General features: G+C 39.3%; 1 protein-coding gene across 5 annotated transcripts in view; it reads right to left on the minus strand.

The window, feature by feature from the left end:
• CEP85L (centrosomal protein 85 like) overlaps positions 1 to 21,445 on the minus strand; it is a 315,053-nt gene that overhangs the window by 194,040 nt on the left and 99,568 nt on the right. Inside the window, exon 1 of one of the 5 annotated variants that reach the window (XM_043542847.1) lies at positions 5,093 to 5,112. The exons of the other annotated variants lie outside the window; for them this stretch is intronic. Coding sequence (XP_043398782.1) covers positions 5,093 to 5,096 — 4 coding nt within the window. The 5' untranslated portion in view covers positions 5,097 to 5,112. Of the gene's footprint in view, positions 1 to 5,092; positions 5,113 to 21,445 lie in introns of those variants that run through there. 5 annotated transcript variants of the gene reach the window in all.

Genomic DNA, 21,445 nt, shown 5'->3' on the forward strand with positions numbered 1-21,445 from the left:
AAAAATTTCATATCCCTGTACCTGATCAAAGAGAAACCAAAGAAAATATCAAGCAAGTCCAAAAGTAAGTTTCACTTATCGCGCAGTCAGTGGAAACAAGTTATAAATAACCTCTGAGTCTAACTATGTGATGGCCGTTTGAAGTGAAAGCAGGGCTGCTGCTCTGATCTGTTCATCCAGCTCATACGCACACGATAAGTCTAGTTTAAACATAACCTTATGTATATCTTAAAATGTATTTCAGCAAGTAAATTAAAAAACATGTTTAAATAAAGCTACACCATCGATGGGTAAATTGATCTCACTAGTACACTGTGAACACTATTTATAGATCAGTGTGTTACTTTTTCTTTTTCTGGTTTTCCCGTCAAAAAAAACCAAACATCCACACTAAGAATTAGTTAAGTGTAATTCCGGTACAGCAACACACTAAGGAATGTTGTCAACTTGATTTTTTTTAAAATGACTAATTTTTTAAAAGTAAATTTTGTGACCAAGCACCCTTTTGTCCTGTTCCCTTCTTTGGTTTATAAGGGTCTTTTGGATCAACCCAAGAGTGATACCGTGCCACAAGAGACACTTGTTCACACTTTCTCCTCCCCTCGTTCTCTCTATTCACTCCCTTGCCTACTGCCTCTTCAGTTTCAGCATCAGTGTTGGTGCTCCAATAGTTAACTGATATACAAACTCCTGCAGAGTTCGGAGCACCCACAAGATCAATGCAGGAGTGTGGTGCAAATGACCAACAACAAGAAAAACAGTAAAAATTACTACACACAAAATCCTATCGGAAGCAGAAAGAAATACAGAAAAAACAGAGACAAATGATAACTCCCTCCCCACTCCTAATCTCCTTCTGTTCCAGTAATTTTGAGGATTATTTTTAAACAGTAGATATACAACTTTCAGAAAGATAGGTGATTTTTAGATTAACAGTGTCCCTTTATCTCAAAAAATTAAAAAAGCAATACTCTAAGGAGAAGTCATATAACCAGGAATGGGAGAACAAACAACATGTGAAAGATGCGTTGGCATGTTGCTTGATGCAATACTGGAAGGCGCTCAGATACTACGGTGATAAGCATTGTATCAAAATCTATATAGAACAGAACATAAATGTATTAAAAGTGAGGTGAAGCCTGAGAAGGCACCCTCACCCCTTCCCAACAATGATCTGCTCCCCGCTTTTAGTGTTACAATTAACCGAGAGTGAGAAGAAGTGGCTAGGGAAGAATGACACACCCATGCTTCCCTTTTCCCTTGGTAACCATTCCAAGGGAAAAGGGCAACAGGGAAGATAGTACAAATATGTGAACAGGAGAAAGATACCAAGGAGTAAATAGGAGGCTAACATTTCCCCCCCACACACACACCCCCCCCCCCAGAAAATGCATTTACCCCCATCTATACATGCTGTGTTTCGCATGGTGATTTGCTAAAAATATTCCCATGTGCTATCATTCATCTCATCCAAAGCTTCAAGACCCATTTGGGTGGCTTTGCTTCCATGAATTACACAATGATTCACTGCAGTTTTCCATAAGAAATGCACATTTCTGCATGTGACATTATAGGTAGATGTTAGGGCATAGTCTCTTATTGAGGGCACAAATATAGCTATAAAACAAACAAAAATGAACAAATATTCTAAAATGGTATTATCTGAAACCTTAATATGGCAGACAATCAGTCACTGCAGTCTGACCCTACTTAACTGAAGTCATATGAGAAGCTAGCAATTCTTTAGTGTTACCTGCAGAAAGATTGTGTGCATTTGGGAAGTGAATAATAGGATTCTGGCAATAATGAAATGCTGAGGAAGAAAAGTATGTAGATGGTCTGTTGAGCACTAGACCTTTCCAAAAGATCATAGATTTATCTGCCTGCAGGGTGGATAAAAATCAATGGTTAAAAAAAAATCGTATTTAAATCAGATTTTTTTTATAAATTCTTTTTGAGGGAAAAAACCTATCTAAAGATAGTTTTAATTTAGATACATTATAGCTCAAAGTTATATCATCATGAAATAGGGACTATACATTCTAATTCTATAGTATGAGACAATATATTCATGTAATGTTAAAGAAAAGTTTTGTAAATGAGTTCCATTGGTTCATGGATTAGGGACCCAATCTTATGGGGTTCCAGGAGCTTCTGTATAGATTATTTAGGCTAATCTTTCGATCTACCCAGTGGGACTCAGTGCTCAGTCCAGAAGATACCATCAGAGATGCTTAGTTTTGCAGTTCTCAAACTGTGGATATGTCTCTCCAGAGAGAACATGCTTGTTAACAGCAAAAATGTTTTTAAATAAATAAATATATAGAGGTGAGAAATAACAGACCTCAATCCTATTGTTCCTCTGCAAATCGGTGTACACAGAGTCAATCCCTTACGTCTCTCTAAAAGTGAAAAGTTTCAACAAGTTCAATGAACAGAAGATTGTTGGAGGCAGAATAAATCTAGACAAGGAGAAGAAGTCTGGAGATAAACATGTCAAGAGAGTGACAGGTAGTAGAAACAAAACTGAAACTGTTTGAGCAGCATATTCCAGAAGTCTTGAGATCTTTCTGAGTGTAGCTTTCATTGATTTGAGATCTACCATACCATTCTCTCACTAGAAGGGAAATCTATAATGGCAGCAAGTCATAAAAAAGACCCAGTTTGGGAATATTTTAATGAAGTTCCTCAACCTTTGGGTAAGACATGTATGCAAAATGCAAACAGTGCAACAAAGAAATGCAAGGCCTGCTAGCCCGATGAAACAACATCATGGTAAGTTTCCTTCTCAGGAGGAAGCTGCCTTGAAGACGATGAAAGGAACATGTCTGAACATGCAGGATCTTCAGATGGGTAAACTTTTTTATTTCATACTTCTTTCTTAAGGACTGCCTGTCTTCCTTCTGGACTATTCTTGAATTCTCATATTTGAGCAAAAAATATAGTTGTTACTCTATGGTACTATCATTTTAGATGCAGTTGTGATAAAAAATAAATAGCTGAAACTGGCAGATCTTCCTTTTACAATTTCACCTTTAAAGTAGTACTGAGTGTCCGTGAATGCAATGAGTAATACTAAATGAGCAGTACGGTAATAATAATTAAATAACTTCATTGACATATTTTGTTTAGGAGAATCCATCCTTAACATACAGGATTCTGAAGACTATCCACCTTCAAGATCACCATCATTTTCCACAGTTTCAGAGTTATCTGCCAATTAGAGTGTTTCAGTCACATCATGTATGTCAGATAGCCACAGTAATATCACCTGTAGCAAAAAGGAAAAAAAATTTCCATCATCCAGAAACAACCATAGATAAGTTTGTAATAAGAACCAGTAGATTATAAAAAGAGGTAACTGATGAAAAAATTGCCCAGTTTATTTATGCAACAAACTCTCTTTTCTGTATGATAATGAAGTGTGGGTTCTGCGATTGACCATATACCCAGCTTTAGCCAAAGGGAAGATAGCACGAAATCCTATATCCTGATGAGCCATTCTAGAGAGGAACACACATGTTTATAGTAGAACAAATTCTTCCCAGGCATGGTTGGCAATTTTAAAGAAAGCACAACATGGCCTGAGCTATAATGTACATTAGGAAGCAATTTTAGGGGTACCCTTAAAATGTAAAGAAGTATATATTCTTAAACCAAAGACACAAAAAGAACAGCAGCATCCTCTAATCCCATGAACAATTTTATTTTGCAATGCCTATCTTGTTTACTTGGAAAGCTGCCTAAAAATTAATACTGTGATTACTTTTACCAGCAACTCTTGAAATTCATTCACTGAATGTGCAGCCATCTTCTGGGACCAACCCCAAAGTCTACAAACAGTAATAATTATAGAAACACGAAGGAAAAATTCATCCCTAATATTTCTAACCAAACCAAGTAATCTTGCCTCAACTGTAGTCTGACTGGTCTCAGTTAAGTGGGGGAGACCCATAAAAGAGTATGGAGCAAGGCACCAATAAGAAATATTAAGATCTGAAAATACCTCAAAAGCAAATGAAACATTGATTTTCCAAAGAAACTGCATTTTAGAAGGCACAGAGGATTTAAAGAGACTATTGGGATGGAAAAACCTCTCATATGATGAGAGATTAAAGAGAAGAGGATTGTTTACCCTTCAAATAAGAGGGGACATGATAAAAGTATATAAAATAGCGGATGGTCTAGAAGACCAGGAGCATCAGTTCTCTCTGTCTCATATCACAAGAACAAGAGAGAGAGATTCAATGAAATTTAAAGTTGATAAACTCAAAAATTGATAAAAAGGAAACATTTTTCACACAATACAAAATTAGTCTGTGGAATTTGTTATCACAGGATGATGTCGGGACCAAAAACTTACCATCAAGATTCAAAAAGAGGGAAGTGACAATTATATGGATAACAAGTACATCCCAAGCAATAATAGTTAATGATAATTAAAAGGTATGGGAAGGGAGAGAGGGTTTCTTTTCTTATGTTTCAGGATTGAAGACAATCTTTATTACAATCTCTAAAAGTATCAGAGGGGTAGCCGTGTTAGTTTGTATCCACAAAAACAACAAGGAGCCCAGTGGCATCTTTAAGACTAACAGATTCATTTGGTCATAAGCTTTTGTGGGTAAAGCTTATGGCCAAACAAATCTATTAATCTATAAAAGATTACTCCACATTTGCTCCCTGTGAGGGTTCTTGCATCTTCCTCTGAAGCATCTAGTGCTGGCCGCCGTTGGAGACAGGGCACTGGAGGAAATGGACCACAGATCTACTATTTAACAAGTTCAAAATGGGAGATGGGAAAACACACACACACACACACTCTCTCTCTCTCTCTCTCTCTCTCTCAATTCCAATTTCTAAGATGGCTAATAAAAAAACCTACAAAAACATTTTAAAATTGCTCTTTTGCTGCAAGAGTCGTCATTTCCACAGCACAGTATTCCTTAAAAATAATGCTAAAACTCTTCAATGGTTTACAAATTAGCAACACGGAGGCAGGCAGGCACTATCAGTTTTTATACTCACACCTCAAGCCCTGCCTAGAGTTTTGGTTTGTTCTGGGGGGTAAAAAATGCAAATATGATGACTAGACCCATGATCCATGTGTGTTTTCAGCATTCCGTTATTGGTCTACAGTGGTTTTCTCTTTGCTGTGGATCTACAATACAATATTAAGGCAGTATCAGTTTAACATGCAGTACATCCTCTTGTCTAGGAGACTTCCATTAAGAGAATGGACTCAAAATTTCTATGATCCTGTTAGAAAAACTGAAGGCTGAACTAAGCTTTTCCAGGAAAGGTCAGCCAATTGCTTCAACAAATACAAATAAAACGCTCATACCAATGGAAAGATTTAGTGGCCTTAATGCTCGTGCTATTCTTACGGCTAAATCCTCCTCCCACTTAAGTTGATGGGATTTACAATCTGGAGAGGGCTCAGGTGCCATGGCTGCTTCCTTTTCTACCCTTCACCTTCAAAAATAATCTTGTGATAAAACATTTGTAGAAAGCTTGCTAAAGACTTGCATATTTACTACAATCGGAAAAATTCAGACGTGTAAGCAATCTATAGAGCTTGATTTTCAAGGATTTCTTCCACTTTTGCAGGCAGTTTTTCACCTGCAAATAGTTGTGGCTGCATCAATTTTTCTGCATTAATAGTAGTAGTTAGACATCTAGCTACCTGTTTGTATCTGTAAGTCAATTAGTTAGACATGCTCGGATATTGACACTCCCAATTACAGGAAAGGCCAGCACAAACTTCTGTCCCCAAAAGAGCAGATTGTCTGAAATCTGCCTGGAAAAATCAAAAAGTCTACTACAAGGAAAGGAGAAGTGAAGACTAAACAGGCACTGCATTAACGATAAACACAGAAAGGCTAATATGATTTCAGTTCTAGACTATGTCGGAATAAAATGGATAGCCATTTAGAAAAGAGCTGTGCCAATGAACTCAGAGACCAATGTAAAGGTCTGATATTTCTTCCACTGAAGTCAAGTCCAAAGCTCCCAGCTTTCATTGAGAGCAGGATTATATCCTATGTCTTCTGAGCAGCCTTAAGACTGTTTCAAACTACTCACAATCTTTAAACAACATTGACATGGTCGGCGACTGGAGAGCTGCGGAGGGGGGGCACCCCTGCCAGCAGCGGTGGCTGGGCAGCTCAAGGTCCCCACTGTGGCTGGGAGCTGTAGGAGTCCACCCCCCCCCCAGTGGCAGCTAAGCAGCTCTGGAATCCTGCTGCTCAGAGCTGCGGATGGGGGGTCGGAGAGGGGGCCTGCCAGCAGCGGCACTCGGGCAGCTCAGGGATTCCTATCGGCAGCGGCAGCCAGTCAGTCGCAGGGCCCCTCCCCCCCACCCCCCAATATCACAGAGATCTCAGGAAGTCACGGATTCCGTGATCTCTGTGACAATCGTTGCCTTACTCAGCACCATGGTATCCAAGCACCTTATTCCAAGTAGTTTATGCTACCCAAAAATACATAACAAAATTTCTTTTCTGCTCAACATCCCACCAAGGAACACCTCAAAAATCTGTTTCTACAAGCACAGTATTTTCCCAAAATTAGAAATAAAATTTCACTAAAAAAGAATCACACAATGAACATGAACTGTTCAATGCACAATATATGTGTGGGAGAAAAGAAGATACAGACCCACAACCTAAATTCTAGTTCTAAAATGAAGTCAAACCCTCTGGTCACCAGTACAGAAACATTTTAGACAGTCACCTTGCTATGATTAGTTAAAAAAAAATGATGTTCATTCTGTTCTAGTGACATTAATAATTAGAAGAATTCTTGCACCACAGGGAAAAAAAGAGCCATTTTGCGCAATGCAGTCTCTAATGTATTTTCTTGTGTTACCTAAGAGTAGCAGCAAACCCCTAACACAGCAATTGTAATGGCATTCGGCCCACATCCAAGCTACAAGGGTGAAATCTGAAACTTAGCACAGGATAGCAATTTTAGAAGCCAGAGAAAGAGCTTTACATCATTGCTCAGGAAACAGAGGAGGTAATGGGCTCCTGATACACTTCAGCTTAAGGGCAGAAGAGAGAAGGACACAAATGACTCTTGATAAATTGAAGCAATGTGCTTCACATTCTATAAAATCCTTCTAAATTCTGAGAAATTAACCTCACTTTAAATTGACAGAAAATAGCATAACTGAAATGGTGAAATCATAGAATCATAGAATATCAGGGATGGAAGGGACCTCAGAAGGTCATCTAGTCCAACCCCCTGCTCGAAGCAGGACCAAGTCCCAGTTAAATCATCCCAGCCAGGAAATATAGGGCAGGTGTAAAAACACAAAACTTGTCTGGTGAGAAATCTGAATATTGAACATACAAAATATTCTTTTTAAAAATAGATATATAGTTAACATTTTTACCATGGTGTTTTATCTACTTTTGTTTTTACTCATAAGTAAATTACATAAAAATTATGCCAAACATTACATATATAGATAGAATCACAGAGCTGAAAGGGACCTTGAGAGGTCTTCTAGTCCAGTCCCCTGCACCCATGGCAGGATTAAGTATTATCTAGACAATCCCTGACAGGTTTTGTCTAACCTGCTCTTCAAAATCTCCATTTGGAGAGATTCCACAACCTCCCCAATCAATTTATTCCAGGGCTTAACCACTCTGACAGTTCGGAAGCTTTTCCTAATGTCCAACCTAAACCACCCTTGCTGCAATTTAAGCCTATTGTTTCTTGTCCTATCCTCAGAGGTTAAAGAGAACAATTTTTCTCCCTCCTCCTTGTAACAACCTTTTACGTACTTGAAAACTGTTATGTCCCCTCTCAGTCTTCTCTCTTCCAGATTAAACAAACCCAATTTTTTCATTCTTCCCCCATAGTAATGTTTTCTAGACCTTTAATCATTTTTGTCGCTCTTCTCTGGATTCTCTCCAATTTGTCCACATCCTTCCTGAAACACGGCACCCAGAACTGGACACAATACTCCAGTTGAGGCCTAATCAGCATGGAGCAGAGAGGAAGAATTACTTCTTGTATCTTGTTTACAACACTCCTGCTAATAAACCCCAGAACGATGGCTGCTTTTTTTGCAACAGTATTACACTGTTGACTCATTTAGCTTGTGGTCCACTATGACCCCCCCAGATCCCTTTCTGCAGTACTCCTTCCTAGGCAGTCATTTTCCATTTTGTATGCGTGCAGCTGATTGTTCCTCCATAAGTGGAATACTTTGTATTTGTCCTTATTGAATTTCATCCTATATACTTCAGACCATTTCTCCAGTTTGTCCTTATCATTTTGCATAAGGGGAGAGCAGGATAGCAGCAGCTCCTGATGCTAGCCTCACAGCACAGGTGGGGAAAGTGACCTGGATTCAGGGAGCGCCTGACATTGCTCTTCACTTCCCCTCTTATAGACCCCTCGGGGAGCACGGGCGAGCAGTATGAGTCATCACTTCCCCCACTCCCCATCATTCCTCAGCCAGGAGGAAGCAGGGAGAAACCTGGACACCCCTACCATGCAACACCTCTGATTTTGCAGCACTCCCCTGCCAACCGGGAGTAGTTTCTGACTCTACACTGCCAGATGGCACCCCCCTTGACCACAGCGCCCTGGGTGGTCCCCCTGGATGACCCACCCCTAATGCCAACCCTGATTCTAGGATGTATTTAATCAGGCCCTGGTGACTTGAAGACACCTAACCTGTCTAAAAGAACAGGAGTACTTGTGGCACCTTAGAGGCAAACAAATTTATTAGAGCATAAGCTTTCATGGGCTACATCTCACTTCACTGGATGCATAGAATGGAACACATAGTAAGAAGATATATATATAAAGTTAAGTTATCTGTACGTATATTTGTGTGTGTGAATATATATATAGATATAGATATAGATATAGATATAGATAAAAAACTTAAGTTATCTTCTTACTATATGTTCCATTCTGTGCATCCGATGAAGTGAGGCATAGCCCACGAAAGCTTATGCTGTAATAAATTTGTTAGTCCCTAAGGTGCCACAAGTACTTTCGCGGATACAGACTAACACAGCTGCTACTCTGTAACTTGTCTAAGTAATTTTTAACTTGCTCTTTCCCTATTTTAGCCTCTGATCCTGCCTCGTTTTCACTGGCATTCATTAAGTTAGATGTCTAACTGCTACTAAACTTTTTGGTGAAAATTGAAACAAAAAAGTCATTTAGCACTTCTGCTGTTTCCACATTTTCTGTTATTGTTAAATGCACAGAGTTATAAGCACCAAACTGCTGATAGTTTGTACAATTTTCTGCAGAGGGCAAAGCAAACAAATACAGGAGGTATTACATCAATATGTAAATCCAATTTAAAATCTAGTCAGTTAGTTAACTTAAAAAACATTACGATATTAACAATTTCTGTAGCATGGACACACAATATTAGGCAATACATATTGGTGTGCATCCTGGAAGTGTTTCACTAGCACAGGTTTGGGATGCTCATATTATTCATGGGTAGTGAGCCAGGATTGAAAGTTATGCAGATCATCTCAAACAAATGCTGTGAAAACCTTCATGCCAAGGCCCAGTCTGTCATTTAATGTGTGTTTGCACAGGGCCCAGCACAACCAGGCTCTGATCTGGTTGAGGCATTTAGGCTCTATTGCAATATTAATGTTAAAAAAGTAGTGTCCATGTATTCTATACACATCACTATTGTTGAAAACCTATTTTAGGAATGTTAAAGTTTTGTTTTTTAAATATTATTGGGACTATTTCTTGCATCCTTCCACCTGTAAGGTGTCTTCATCACCTTTGGAATCCCAGCAGCAGTTCTAGATAAATTATTTGACATCTGTAATCCTCTTTTGGCCATGGTACATGATAGTCCTGCTACTTCCTGCTTTGCAGCATCATTATGGAAATGAAATTATGTAGTCAACTGTCCCACATAGATTATGGACTTCTAAGTTCCACAGTGTACAATTAACCTGTTTGAATGGACCACACAAGTCATCTTGACTCCAATTCTAACTAAACAATAGGAACAAACAGTGAATCTGCCAGCTAATCTGCAGAGTTGGTATGTAAGTAGGTTTCATAGAATGTGAAGATTAGAGGAGGTGACATGGTAAAAGAATGTTGAATATTCTGCCCACATTACAGGAACAAGGACCATCCAGTCCTACAGAAGCCATCAATCACCACATTAATGAGTTATCTGGAAGCTAGATTAGACAATAGATTGCAAACGTTTATAAATAATGCAAATGAGCACCATAAAAAGCGCTATTCTGTGCTTTATTCATGAGTGTTTTTCCCCCTAACAGTAACACGAACCAAAAGAACAAATTTGTGGTGTTTTTCCACACAAAGACTACGGCTATGTCTACACTACCACTTTTGTCGGTAAAACTTGTCGGTCATGGGTGTGAAAACATACACCCCTGACCGACATAAGTTTCACTGACAGAAGCACTGGTGTGGATAGTGCTACGTCAGCAGAAGACTCTCTCCCGCCGACATAGCCACCCCCACTTGTGAGGGATTGTTTGCTTATGCCGACAGGAGAGCTCTCTCCCATTCGCACAGAGCACCTACATGGGAGACCCTTACAGAGGCGCAGCTGCAGTGGTACAGCTGTGCCGCTATAAGGTCTGTATGTAGACATAGCCTAAGTTTCCAGATTTTGAAGAGGGTCACAACTGCTTGTTCCTTCTCAGGACCTGCTTCTATTGACCTTACTTACAATTCCCATGGTCTTCAATGGCAGTTTGGCCCAAGTTAAGGACTACAGGATCAGGTCAACACAGACTTGAAAATAATCTCATGTACTATTAAACTTTCCTTGCTCAATCTGATAATTGATTTCCTTCCCTTACCCCGCCTCCTTTATTCTCACTGCAATAAGAGCCAACAAGACTAGTTTGTTTACCTTCTTGTTTGGGCAATATCACCCATGTGTATGCCAAACTCTGGGCCTTACCTGTTTTCTGTGTTCATTTACTCACAAGCAAGCATTCACTCCTTTTCCAATTGCCATTCTAAACGCTGCTATCTGAAAATAATTACAGGTTTGCTTTTTGAAGCTTTGTACTGGAAAATGCATGTATCAGAATCTGGTCAAATACCACCAAGTCCGTTGTTAATTTCAAATAGAAAACGGTGCTTGTGGAGTCTAATAATAATATTAGTTTATATGAAAAAAAATAATAAAAAAAAAGTAGAAATTTTAAATTCCAGAGAGCTAGAATTCTTGTATATTAACTTGTTTCACATGTTCTTTCAAATAATTTCCTGCATGCTGACAAAAGGTGCTGTCTAGTCTAACTACTTTTCTGCAGAACACTTGCTCGGAGTAGACAGTACCAGTCTTGACTGAAAATTAACATGGTCTCAGAAGCAAGATAGAAATGGGGCTTTTGCTAGGGATAGGAGGACAGGGGCTGGTGTAAGAGGCGGTAGGATTGCCTCTGCCAGTTTTAAACTAGCAGAGAGTGACTCTGTACAGGGTGAATTCTCCACTGGCTATCTTCTGCACTCTAAGGCTGCTTTATGCCACTTACTGGTTGCAAAGCAAACTTAGTGGACTAGGTAATTCATTCCATTGCGTTTATTTTCAGGTTAATGTTGTATAGTAACAAAAAACACCCCAATGTCATGATAAGACAGCAACAACAGTAGAAAATTCCACTTGTTAACACTACAAACTCAACAACTGTTTCCTCTTAGGTGATCTGACAAGTTAGGAGCACCATTAACTTCCATATAAAGAACTTGGACATACAACTGTTGAGACTTTCTCACTCAGATCAACCAACTGCATCATCTTACTAAGGTTACTAAGCTATAGTGCTAAGGATACACTAGTAACAAAAATATTTTGTAAATAAACCAATGACCTTTAATTTTCAGGGCCATCACTAAGCTTGTAGCAAAATATAATATGAGTCTGGACAAGACCTAGTGATCTACTGTAGAGCACAAATAATCCTATTTTGGAAAAGTTACCACAGCTGTTAATTAAATATCCAGATAATTAAGACAGGCAATGCTGAGTAACTCAGACTGGAGTAACTTTACTTGACAAGGTAGGTGAGGTAATATCTTTTATTGGACCAACTTCTGTTCTCTTTCAAGCTGTGTGTGGCTTGAAAGCTTGTTTCTCTCACCAACAGAAGTTGGCCCAATAAAAGATATTACCTCACCCAGCTTGTCTCTCTAATATCCTGGAATCAACATAGCTACCACAACATTGCATTATCGTATTTATTAGCAATCACTGGACTTCATTTTCAAGCATCCTTTTACCATTAATAGTTAGTACAAATAATCTAAGTCATGCACTTTAAGTTCTCACCACACAAGTGCCCTCTATATCCTTAATGGGACTTAAGGATTTTCCCCAGTGTAACTATCAAACATTCTTCTGAACTGGTCAACAATTCTCCATAAGTCATCTGAAGTGTCACCTCTGTGCACACTCCTGCTCACTAAGATATTGCTATTCCATTGCATCCACTAGAAACTGAATACATTACCCTCTCCTCCCAGTCTACAGAGACCAGGATCACAAAGTAAAAACTGATCTGCATGGACCAGTGAGTGTAGGGCACTACCTCAAGAACAGAGGGCCAGCCCAATACGCTTATCGCTATTTTATACCTTTTTAATAAGTAAGATTAGTATTAGATTTTTGTCATGCAAGGAGTGACATTATACCTGCTCACAAATTGCTTTCCTATGTTCTGTCTCCTGTGTAACAAAAGCCCTATAAGTTTAACTTTGATAAGGAGTAAGCACGTCATGGTGCTATTCTGTAGAATACTTTTAACTGTTGCCAAGAAAGTATAATACAAAAATTAGAAGCTTCTTTTCCGAACTCCAGTCCAAAACAAAATAAGCAGGCTGGGCTACAAAGAAATTTTTAATTTCCAGCCAGCCTGTTTTCCCTCTAATTGCAGGTTTCAGAGTAGCAGCTGTGTTACTCTGTATCCGCAAAAAGAAAAGGAGTAATTGTGGCACCTTAGAGACTAACAAATGTATTTGAGCATAAGCTTTCGTGAGCTGCAGCTCACTTCATCGGATGCATTCAGTGGAAAATACAATGGGGAGATTTATCTATACAGAGATTAGAGATGACTAATTGCAGTCATCTGTGACAGAATCTTAAACGCTTGCAGTCTCCAAACCAGAAATCAATAGGACATGCAGTCACGGAAGACAACTGCATCACCTAGCATGTAACCAGGCTGCACTCTCTGGTCTTTGCTTTAGTTTCAACAACTTTCTTTTTCTCCTGGGAATTTTAATCTATGGTAGAAAGAAAAGGAGTACTTGTGGCACCTTAGAGACAGACTAACACGGCTGCTACTCTGAAACCAATCTATGGTAGAGTACTCCACTTTCCTCCAGCTCCTTAACTGGACTCCTTTTGAGATCCCATTTTTAAATCAGTGAATTCAGAAGTGCTGACATATCGTATGAATAATGTATGGCTAGAGAATGGGTTTAAGTAACTGATGACCATTACTTAGACCCAGGCTATCAATTTACCTTTTAAAGCAATAGGGAGCCTGATCATGCAAGTTCCGGTACTCTTAACTCCCTACAATCATGCAAGAGCTCATGATAGGCCCAAAAGTTCCCAAAAATTCATCACTTTCAAATTGAGAAGTAATGAAAGATGTTCCCTAGCTCATCCGCTTAATTTTTAATCAATATTGTTACTCCTTTCCTGAGAGCATTCAAGTCCCCAGTATAGTTACAGACTAAGCTGCATGCAGAAGAACTCTAGAAGTAGTTAGTAATCTGCAATCTATTACTTCTGTGATAAAATTAAAGAATTACTTTTCAGATCCAATAATCAGCAATTTGTCATTTATTTCCAAAGTAGCGTTAGCATCTCTACTGAGATAAATGCACAGGGCTGACTATTTTCCATAATTCCATTTTTATGTCTTCTGTGTTCACGTCAAAAGGATTTGTTTGTGTTTGTTTTTTTTAAACATCACAGACCACATAAGATTCTATCTTGAATAATGTGAGCAGAGTAAGAATGCTTTCCCTGCATGAAAGTGGTCTGCAACAGTGCAGTAAAAGGCAGGCAGCTTGAAGACTAAAAGGCGTCACAGGCCCTACATACCTGCAGAGCTGTCTCCCTTCAGGCTCCTGCTGGAACAATACAGCCTTCTCAACCCATCTTTTGCAGTGTTTTGGTCATATGGATCCATACCATGGCCCTAATCCTGTAGCAAGCACTACATAAGCCTACCTGTGTGCCTGCATGGAGCCAAATTAGTTAAAATAGGGCTGTGTGCGAGTCTTCCTCTGCAGCACTCACTAAAAGGAATGGGGCCTATTTGTGGATCTATTCGGTATGCTCTCAAGTGTGGGAAACATACCCACTTCTCCTCCTTAAATCTACTGTTATAACCAGGAGGCTGCAGAGCCTCCCTGCAGAGCTTCCCTGCAAGGGATCTCTGCTGTTGCTCCCTTATGCAGAGAAGAAATGCACTGGTTTGGCTAGATTAAATAGTTTGATTATACAGTTTGCTTGGTTTAAACAAAAAAACAAAACAAACAAAAAAAATTAATCAGCTAAGATTGCCACCTTTCTAATGGCTGGTAACCGGACTCAATGAGGCCTTGCCCCTGCTCAGTCTCTTCCCCCTAAGGCCCTGCCAGTCGCTCACAGGACCTTCACCAGCACAGCCAAGGCCACCCTGCTTGCCACCTGTGGGCTGCACAGAGTCATGCACCGCTGCAAGCCGCATAAGCAACCTGGACCCGTAGGCAGAGGCTGCTGCTGCGCTGCCTCCTTCCTTCTCCTTAAGGTTGCCATCTTTTCCACAGATTAAAAAAAAAAACAAAAACCAGACATCCAGGCTTGTCAAGTGACACCCGGATACACAAGCTGAAACCCAGACTGTCCAAGTGAAAACCGGACATGTGGCAACCCTATAAGTAGCAGAAGAATGAAGCATGATTTTTAGCATAGCTTTTCTGATTAAAGCCAAGATGTAAGCCTGAATTCAATATTCAGTAACTGAGCATTTTTCATAACTTTACCTTCTAATTTAATTCTGACAGCAAATGCAATGTTTTTCTGAATAGAAAGAAACCAGCTAAAGACCATAAACAGCGGCATTAATCTTATGAAATGAAAGCTAGAATTAGAACCAAATGTTAGATCCAGTTTTGAAGGATCAGCATAAATCCATGTGCTTGTATGACCACTGGATATAGCTGTCAACATGTCAAACATTTTTCCAGGGACAATTCAAAAAAAGCTAGATATTTGAGGTATAGGGAAAGCAGCAAAATAGTAAGCAAATACCCAATTCATGCAACTGACCTTCCAAATTTCAGTCCCATAATTACACACATAAGTAGGTCTCTATAGAAAGGTGGGCTTTTGTGTCCATGCAGTGCAAACAGGGCCTCACTCTTATGGTTTTATACATACATATACACACATACACACACACACACACACACACACACGTAAATTCCATGGTTTGCAATTTACATGTCTTGGAAAGATGAAAGAATTCATCCATTCTGTTCAGATTCGGCCCTACTGTTCCAGCAAATTGAGACATTTTGAAAGTAATTCTTATATCATTTACGCAAGTCAGTAAATTCTTCTGCACCTTCCCCTCTCTACCTCCTTCCACAAACGCTTTTCAGGGCTCCTTTGCTTCTGCTGCTGCCCCCGTGCTTCCCTGATACTGATGAGGTGTCCATGGCCTCCCAGCTCCCCCATCCTGCAGCTCAGTCACTCTGTTCCTCACTTCCATCTTCCTGATTGCAAAAGCGGCATCGGCAGCTGTCTTCCCTCTCCTCCAACGCTAAGTGTAGCGACCACTGTTAGTACAACCCAGCGCTCTCTCTCCCACTTCATTCCCCTCATAAAAAATAACCATCAGCACCTAAGTCTTTCCAGCAGCTGTGCTGGGTAAAGGAATAAGCAACTGGTTTGGCAAGGCTCACCAGGACCACCTCTGGAAGAGCGAAGCAGAGAGCGAGGAGCCTGCCAGGCACAAAAGTTCTGGATGCTCACTGGGAACCCAGTTCACAAGCTCAAAATCCAGGACTCTTGCCAAAACAGAACTACTTGCAGCTGTGGCATTGAGCCAGCTGCCTTCTGATTCTCAACTGTAGGCCACAGAACTAATAATGCTTTTAGTGTCTGTTATAATTATGCCTGCCACCTCTTCGAATCTAAAGATTGGCCAAATTCACAAGTTAGTTTTAACTGTCCATTAAAATTCAAACCCCCAATTTTCATTTCTAGGGTTTCATGTACGTTAGAACAGAAGTAGTTTACGCATAATAAGATCTCTCCTGTAGCACAGATTCAGTACTTATTAATGGCCCGTAAAAGCTGATGCTTTTCGAACGATTGCTTTGATACATATCAATAATGGAGTTTAAAATCCCTCTCTCCCACTTACACACAGTCAAATCTGTCTCAGAGTTCTCTTTGGGAATTCAGAAATAAGCCCTGTTTTGTAAGTATTCACATCACTGACTTTTGACATAGGCATGCCATCACTTCTCAATCAAACATACTCAGTTTACAAGTAAAGATTTTTTTTTCTTATTGACAGTACTACAAATTCAAGCTGGACACTGCAAATCCAGTTGGATTCTTTTCCTCACACTCATCTTTAACAATAAAAGTTTCTGCTGGCCAAACCAACCTTTCACTCACACCTGTGCAAAACAAACAGATGAGAATATGGTTGCACAACAGTAACCAATTTCGAATTGTAGGTCCCCTGAAAAAACAGCTCTACCGATGATGCACAAGGAGGAACAGAATCCAGATCACTCACTCATTGTGCTAGCTCTGCAATGCTAACAAGAGTAAAACCTTTTTTGACACTATCAGCAGAGAGAACTCTTACTACATACAGGAAGCCCATCTGTTGCTTAAGAAGGCAACACTTTTACAGTGTTGCTTTTCAGAGTAACACTACTTTAAAATGCCTTTTTCACCCAGTTAAAAAGGTTAAAGGGTATCTGCTTGTACAGCACCTTCCATAAAGGGCCACAATACTAACTGGGATCTCTGGGGTGATCCTGCAATAAAATAATAAGAAAGAGATAATAAGAAAGCTGAAAATCTTATTCTGAATTGAAAACAAACTAACTCGTAATGTCAGTCTACAAGAACCGTTCTGTATATGAAAATACGAATTATTTTTAGCCTCTGATAGTGATGGGCTGAACCTGGTGCAAAAAGGATGTACCATTAATAGTCTATCCATGTTTCCCATAATCCACTAAACATACACAGGATGTTTACGCTTATGATTCATGGGCCCATATCAAAAATAATAAATTGTGCTCTGTTTTAGCAGTGGCAGCCCAAATACAAGGAAGTGTATTTGTTCTACACAGCAAGAGCCATTACATAAAACGTGTCCTCTGGCCAGCTCTTTAGCAATCTAGACGTTACAGACATAGAAGATAATGCTAGACTGTTGAGCCATGCATAATTTTGGGTAGAAATATCAAAAATAAATACTTAAGTGAATAAACATAAAAGTTTCTCATACAATTTCCTTCTCAGATGTTGAGAGAAATTGTGCTAATTTTGGATAATGCAGTTTAGAAGTATGCACCTTAGACATATTGGGGAGCAACTTACACTAATGTGTAAATTTACTACGTGTTTTCATTTGAGATATTGAGCCTGATTGTGGCATTTAAGGCATGGAATATGCCAGATGAGGTACAGACAGGTGGCCTACAGCAAGGACCCGAAGAAGAATGAGTGACTCACCCAGAATTCCTTCTCGGCGCTCAGTGCTAGGTCCAACACATATTTAAAGGGATTTATGCCATGTCCTCGTGCAGCAGGATTTGGGGCCAGAGCTCCACCTTCATTCTGCCCTGTTCCCTTTTAGGTAGTTATTGCTTGCTGCAATGGTGGTGGAATGGGAGAAGAGCCTCTGCTTCCAAATGGGAATGTACTCTTTCCAGGGGCATGAAGAGGCAGTGGGGAACAGGGGGAGAAGAATTTCTGCAACCCCTTGTGCACCTGGTTAGGAATCCAGTCTACAAGCTTTCGTGGGCTGCCTAGCATGTTAGCAACCTCTTTACGCCCTGTCTGTTCAAACCCAGAAGAGGAAGAAGAAAAAGAAGAAAAAAAAAAAAGATAGCTGCTGGGAAAAAATAAATCTTGAAGGACGTGCACGGAATAAGGGGGAAGATGGTACAAATGTAAGGATCTGGAATTTATAAAAGCAACAAACAAAAGACAGCTGTCAGCAAATATACTTCACATTTCCTCGTCTCCACTCTGCCAGTGGGAAAAAAAAAACAAAAAACAAAACAAAAACACACAGAAGACTATCTGCACTTTGCTGGAGTACTGGATGTTCACTAAGCAAAGAGAAAGCAAACTGTGAGCCAAAATTAGGGCTCAGTCCTATTTTCATTCAAGTGAACATCAAAGCTCCCATTGTTTCAATGGAAATAGAACTGGGCCCTGAGTATGATTTCTGCAATAGAGAATGGATCCTTGTCAGCAGAATGGTAAGTAGGTGGGCTGCTTTGTAATCACAGCTTCACTTACAAAACAAAATAGATTTCTCTTAAGACCTCAGGTTGACTATAACTAAAATTTCAAAAAGAAATCCTATTGCTTCCTTCACTAAATTGCCAGGTTCCAGGCAGCATCGTTCAACATAAAATTAAGCATCAGGGAAGACTAAACTAACTTATAAAACAAAGAATACATTACTGTCTAGGAAGAAGTCAAATACTTTATTTAGGTAGTTTCTTCCCTCAGGTTATTCTCCGCCCCCCCCCCCCCAAAAAAAGAATACATTTCTGACTGGTTTTTTATGTGCATCCAGGAATTGGGGTGGATTTATTTTTTAATTTTTAATGTCTCAGCTACCTACTATGACCACAAAATGGCTAAACCAGAAAGGAATTTTCTGGTTAACTATCACTTATTATTTTTCTGATTTGCACAACCAAAAATTTTGGGAAAGGCTATTACTCGTAAGATTATGAACCACCACTTTTTTCTGGAGAAGAAAATGTGAAATAATGTTTGTATGATCTAAAAAGCTATGCATGGCATCTTTCACAAATATCTGTTTTCATAACCAAATTATAATACATCTGGCTAAACACATAGTATTACTCTAACAGCAAAAGAGCAGAAAATCTCAATACAAAAATATCTTTTTAAGTGTTTTTTCCCCCCTTCACATCAGGCAATTTCCAAATAGAGAAGTAAGCACTTTAAAAGATTCTGACCATCTGCAGTTCAATAAAGGGTCTTAAAATAAGCCAATAAACCTCTATGTAGCCTGCATATGATCACCTAATCATAGGAGATTTGTCAGAGGTGTGGAGGTAGGGGAGCATTTAAGGATTTCACAGTAATGAGAAGATTTTTTTACACAAGGTCTCTCTCAGAGGGCAAGATTCTGTTTTCCTGTCCACTTGCTCCACTGCAACTTTGATATTCTGTTCTCCCTATGCAAGTTCGGCTCGGAGTGAAGAAAGAATATTGGACTCAAAACCTGCACGCGGACAAGAAAAGAATAATTCCAACTAAGTTACATCTTAAAAACAAACAGAAAAATACAAGCAGTTCAGTCATGTGCCCCAAGACGACGTATGCATAGCCCATCACACGAAGACATAATCCCGATTTAATGCCAAATAAAAATATTTGCCTTACAACCCTGTGTCTTTAAGAATTAAAAAAAATTTCAGTGTACATATTTTTTAAATGTTTGAGACATCATAAAGGCTTAAAAATCTGTTAGCAACAGACCTTAAACTTTAAGAGTATTCAGACTTATCTTGGGTCTATACAATTTTTCCATTATTCCTCTTCAATAAAATGTTAAAAATTTGACAAAAAAATTTCTTTTTAAAGTAGTTTAATTTTTCTTCAAAGTCTATCAGGATTTAACCCTTTTCCCATCATCAGAAGAGTTCCTGGGACATTTCACTGACGATTCTCCAGTCACCAGGAAACAGAAAGCCTCATGAATTTTGCTCTGTTTTTTTCAGCAGCGTTTATACCGCTGATATTGTCTGTTTGCAAAAGAGCTATGAGAAGACAAATCTTAAGCAACAAGTTTCATTCAGCCCTGTTCTGTACCCAATCATCAACTGTTGCTGCTCAAACCAGGTCACATGGGTCTATCTGGCATATCCTCAAAGAACACAGTAACTTTTAAAAAAGTACCCACAAAAAGATGGATGAGGAGTTTTCCCTGCGCTTTCACAATGACAGATTGTACCAGAATGACTACATCAGCTTAAACCAAAATGGACAATAGCCATAAGTTTCAAAATTTCAAATATAAAACAAATTTAAGAACATGTACTTGAAGTGGAATCTCTGTTCCTCTCCCCAACATTAACTGGCACTGGTGCCTCTCGAACATAGTTAGAATTTGAAATAAGAACTTCTCTAACACCTCAGCTCTAAAACTCAGAGCTATGGAAAAAATACTAGAGTGTAATGATAGCAAAGTTATGAGAGATCTCAGGAATGCACATAAAGAAGGTGCAGAGATTTGTAAATTGCAGTGTGATTCTAATGTAAAAATCTGCCAGAATACTTTCCCCTGCTGAAAAGTTTACATTAAGATAGCTAAATTACAAGGATTAGAAACTAAACTCAGCTCTATTCATCAGATATCAAACACTTCCTATGATACAGTACTGACATATCACATGGGATACTGAAAGTATTGTTACAGTTCTGTAGCTTAGGAGAAAGTTGTGTTTCATTTTTACACTAGGAAGCATTCTCTGACTGCTAGACACTGGGCAGGAGCTACAGCTGCATCACCACCAACTACCTTGTTAAAAAAAAAATCAGCTATTAAAAATACATTTATCTGAAATCAAGACTCAAGCCCTTCAGGGGCAATTCTCCAAAACTGAAGAATGGCAAAAAAAGGAGGGACCACTGTGGTCCTGCTACATGAACCCCTGGAGGGCTTCATTGCCCCTGTCCACTGTGAAGACAAGCTAGTGGGTCTCTTCGTAGCTGAGAGACATGGTTATAGTTATACTGGGAGAGAGGGGTGGGCATGCCCAGCAGATCCAGGAATTTCAAAGACCCACTGACCACAAACACTGTGGAACACAGGTGGCACTTAATCCATGATTCCATGTCCCTCACACCTTCTTAACCCCAAGCACAAGGCGTGTTTGCTCAGACTGCACAGAGAAAGAGGATTTCACCTTTAGTTTGTAGAACAATGTTCATGAGAAAATGAAAAATGTACTGATTTATAAAAATAAATATTGTCTGTAAGAGAATATCTGACAGCTATTAAAAATTCCTGCTAGGCTCTCTCTCTCTCATGTCCATCACCACCCTTGAATGGGCTGCTCATTACAAATTAAATTTTCTAGTCCTCTGCCCAGTCTCAATCCATGAGGAATATATAGCAGTAGTAAACAGCAATGTGGCACAGAG

The sequence above is a fragment of the Chelonia mydas genome, chromosome 3, assembly GCF_015237465.2.
Source record: "Chelonia mydas isolate rCheMyd1 chromosome 3, rCheMyd1.pri.v2, whole genome shotgun sequence".
Taxonomy (NCBI): Eukaryota; Metazoa; Chordata; order Testudines; family Cheloniidae; genus Chelonia; species Chelonia mydas.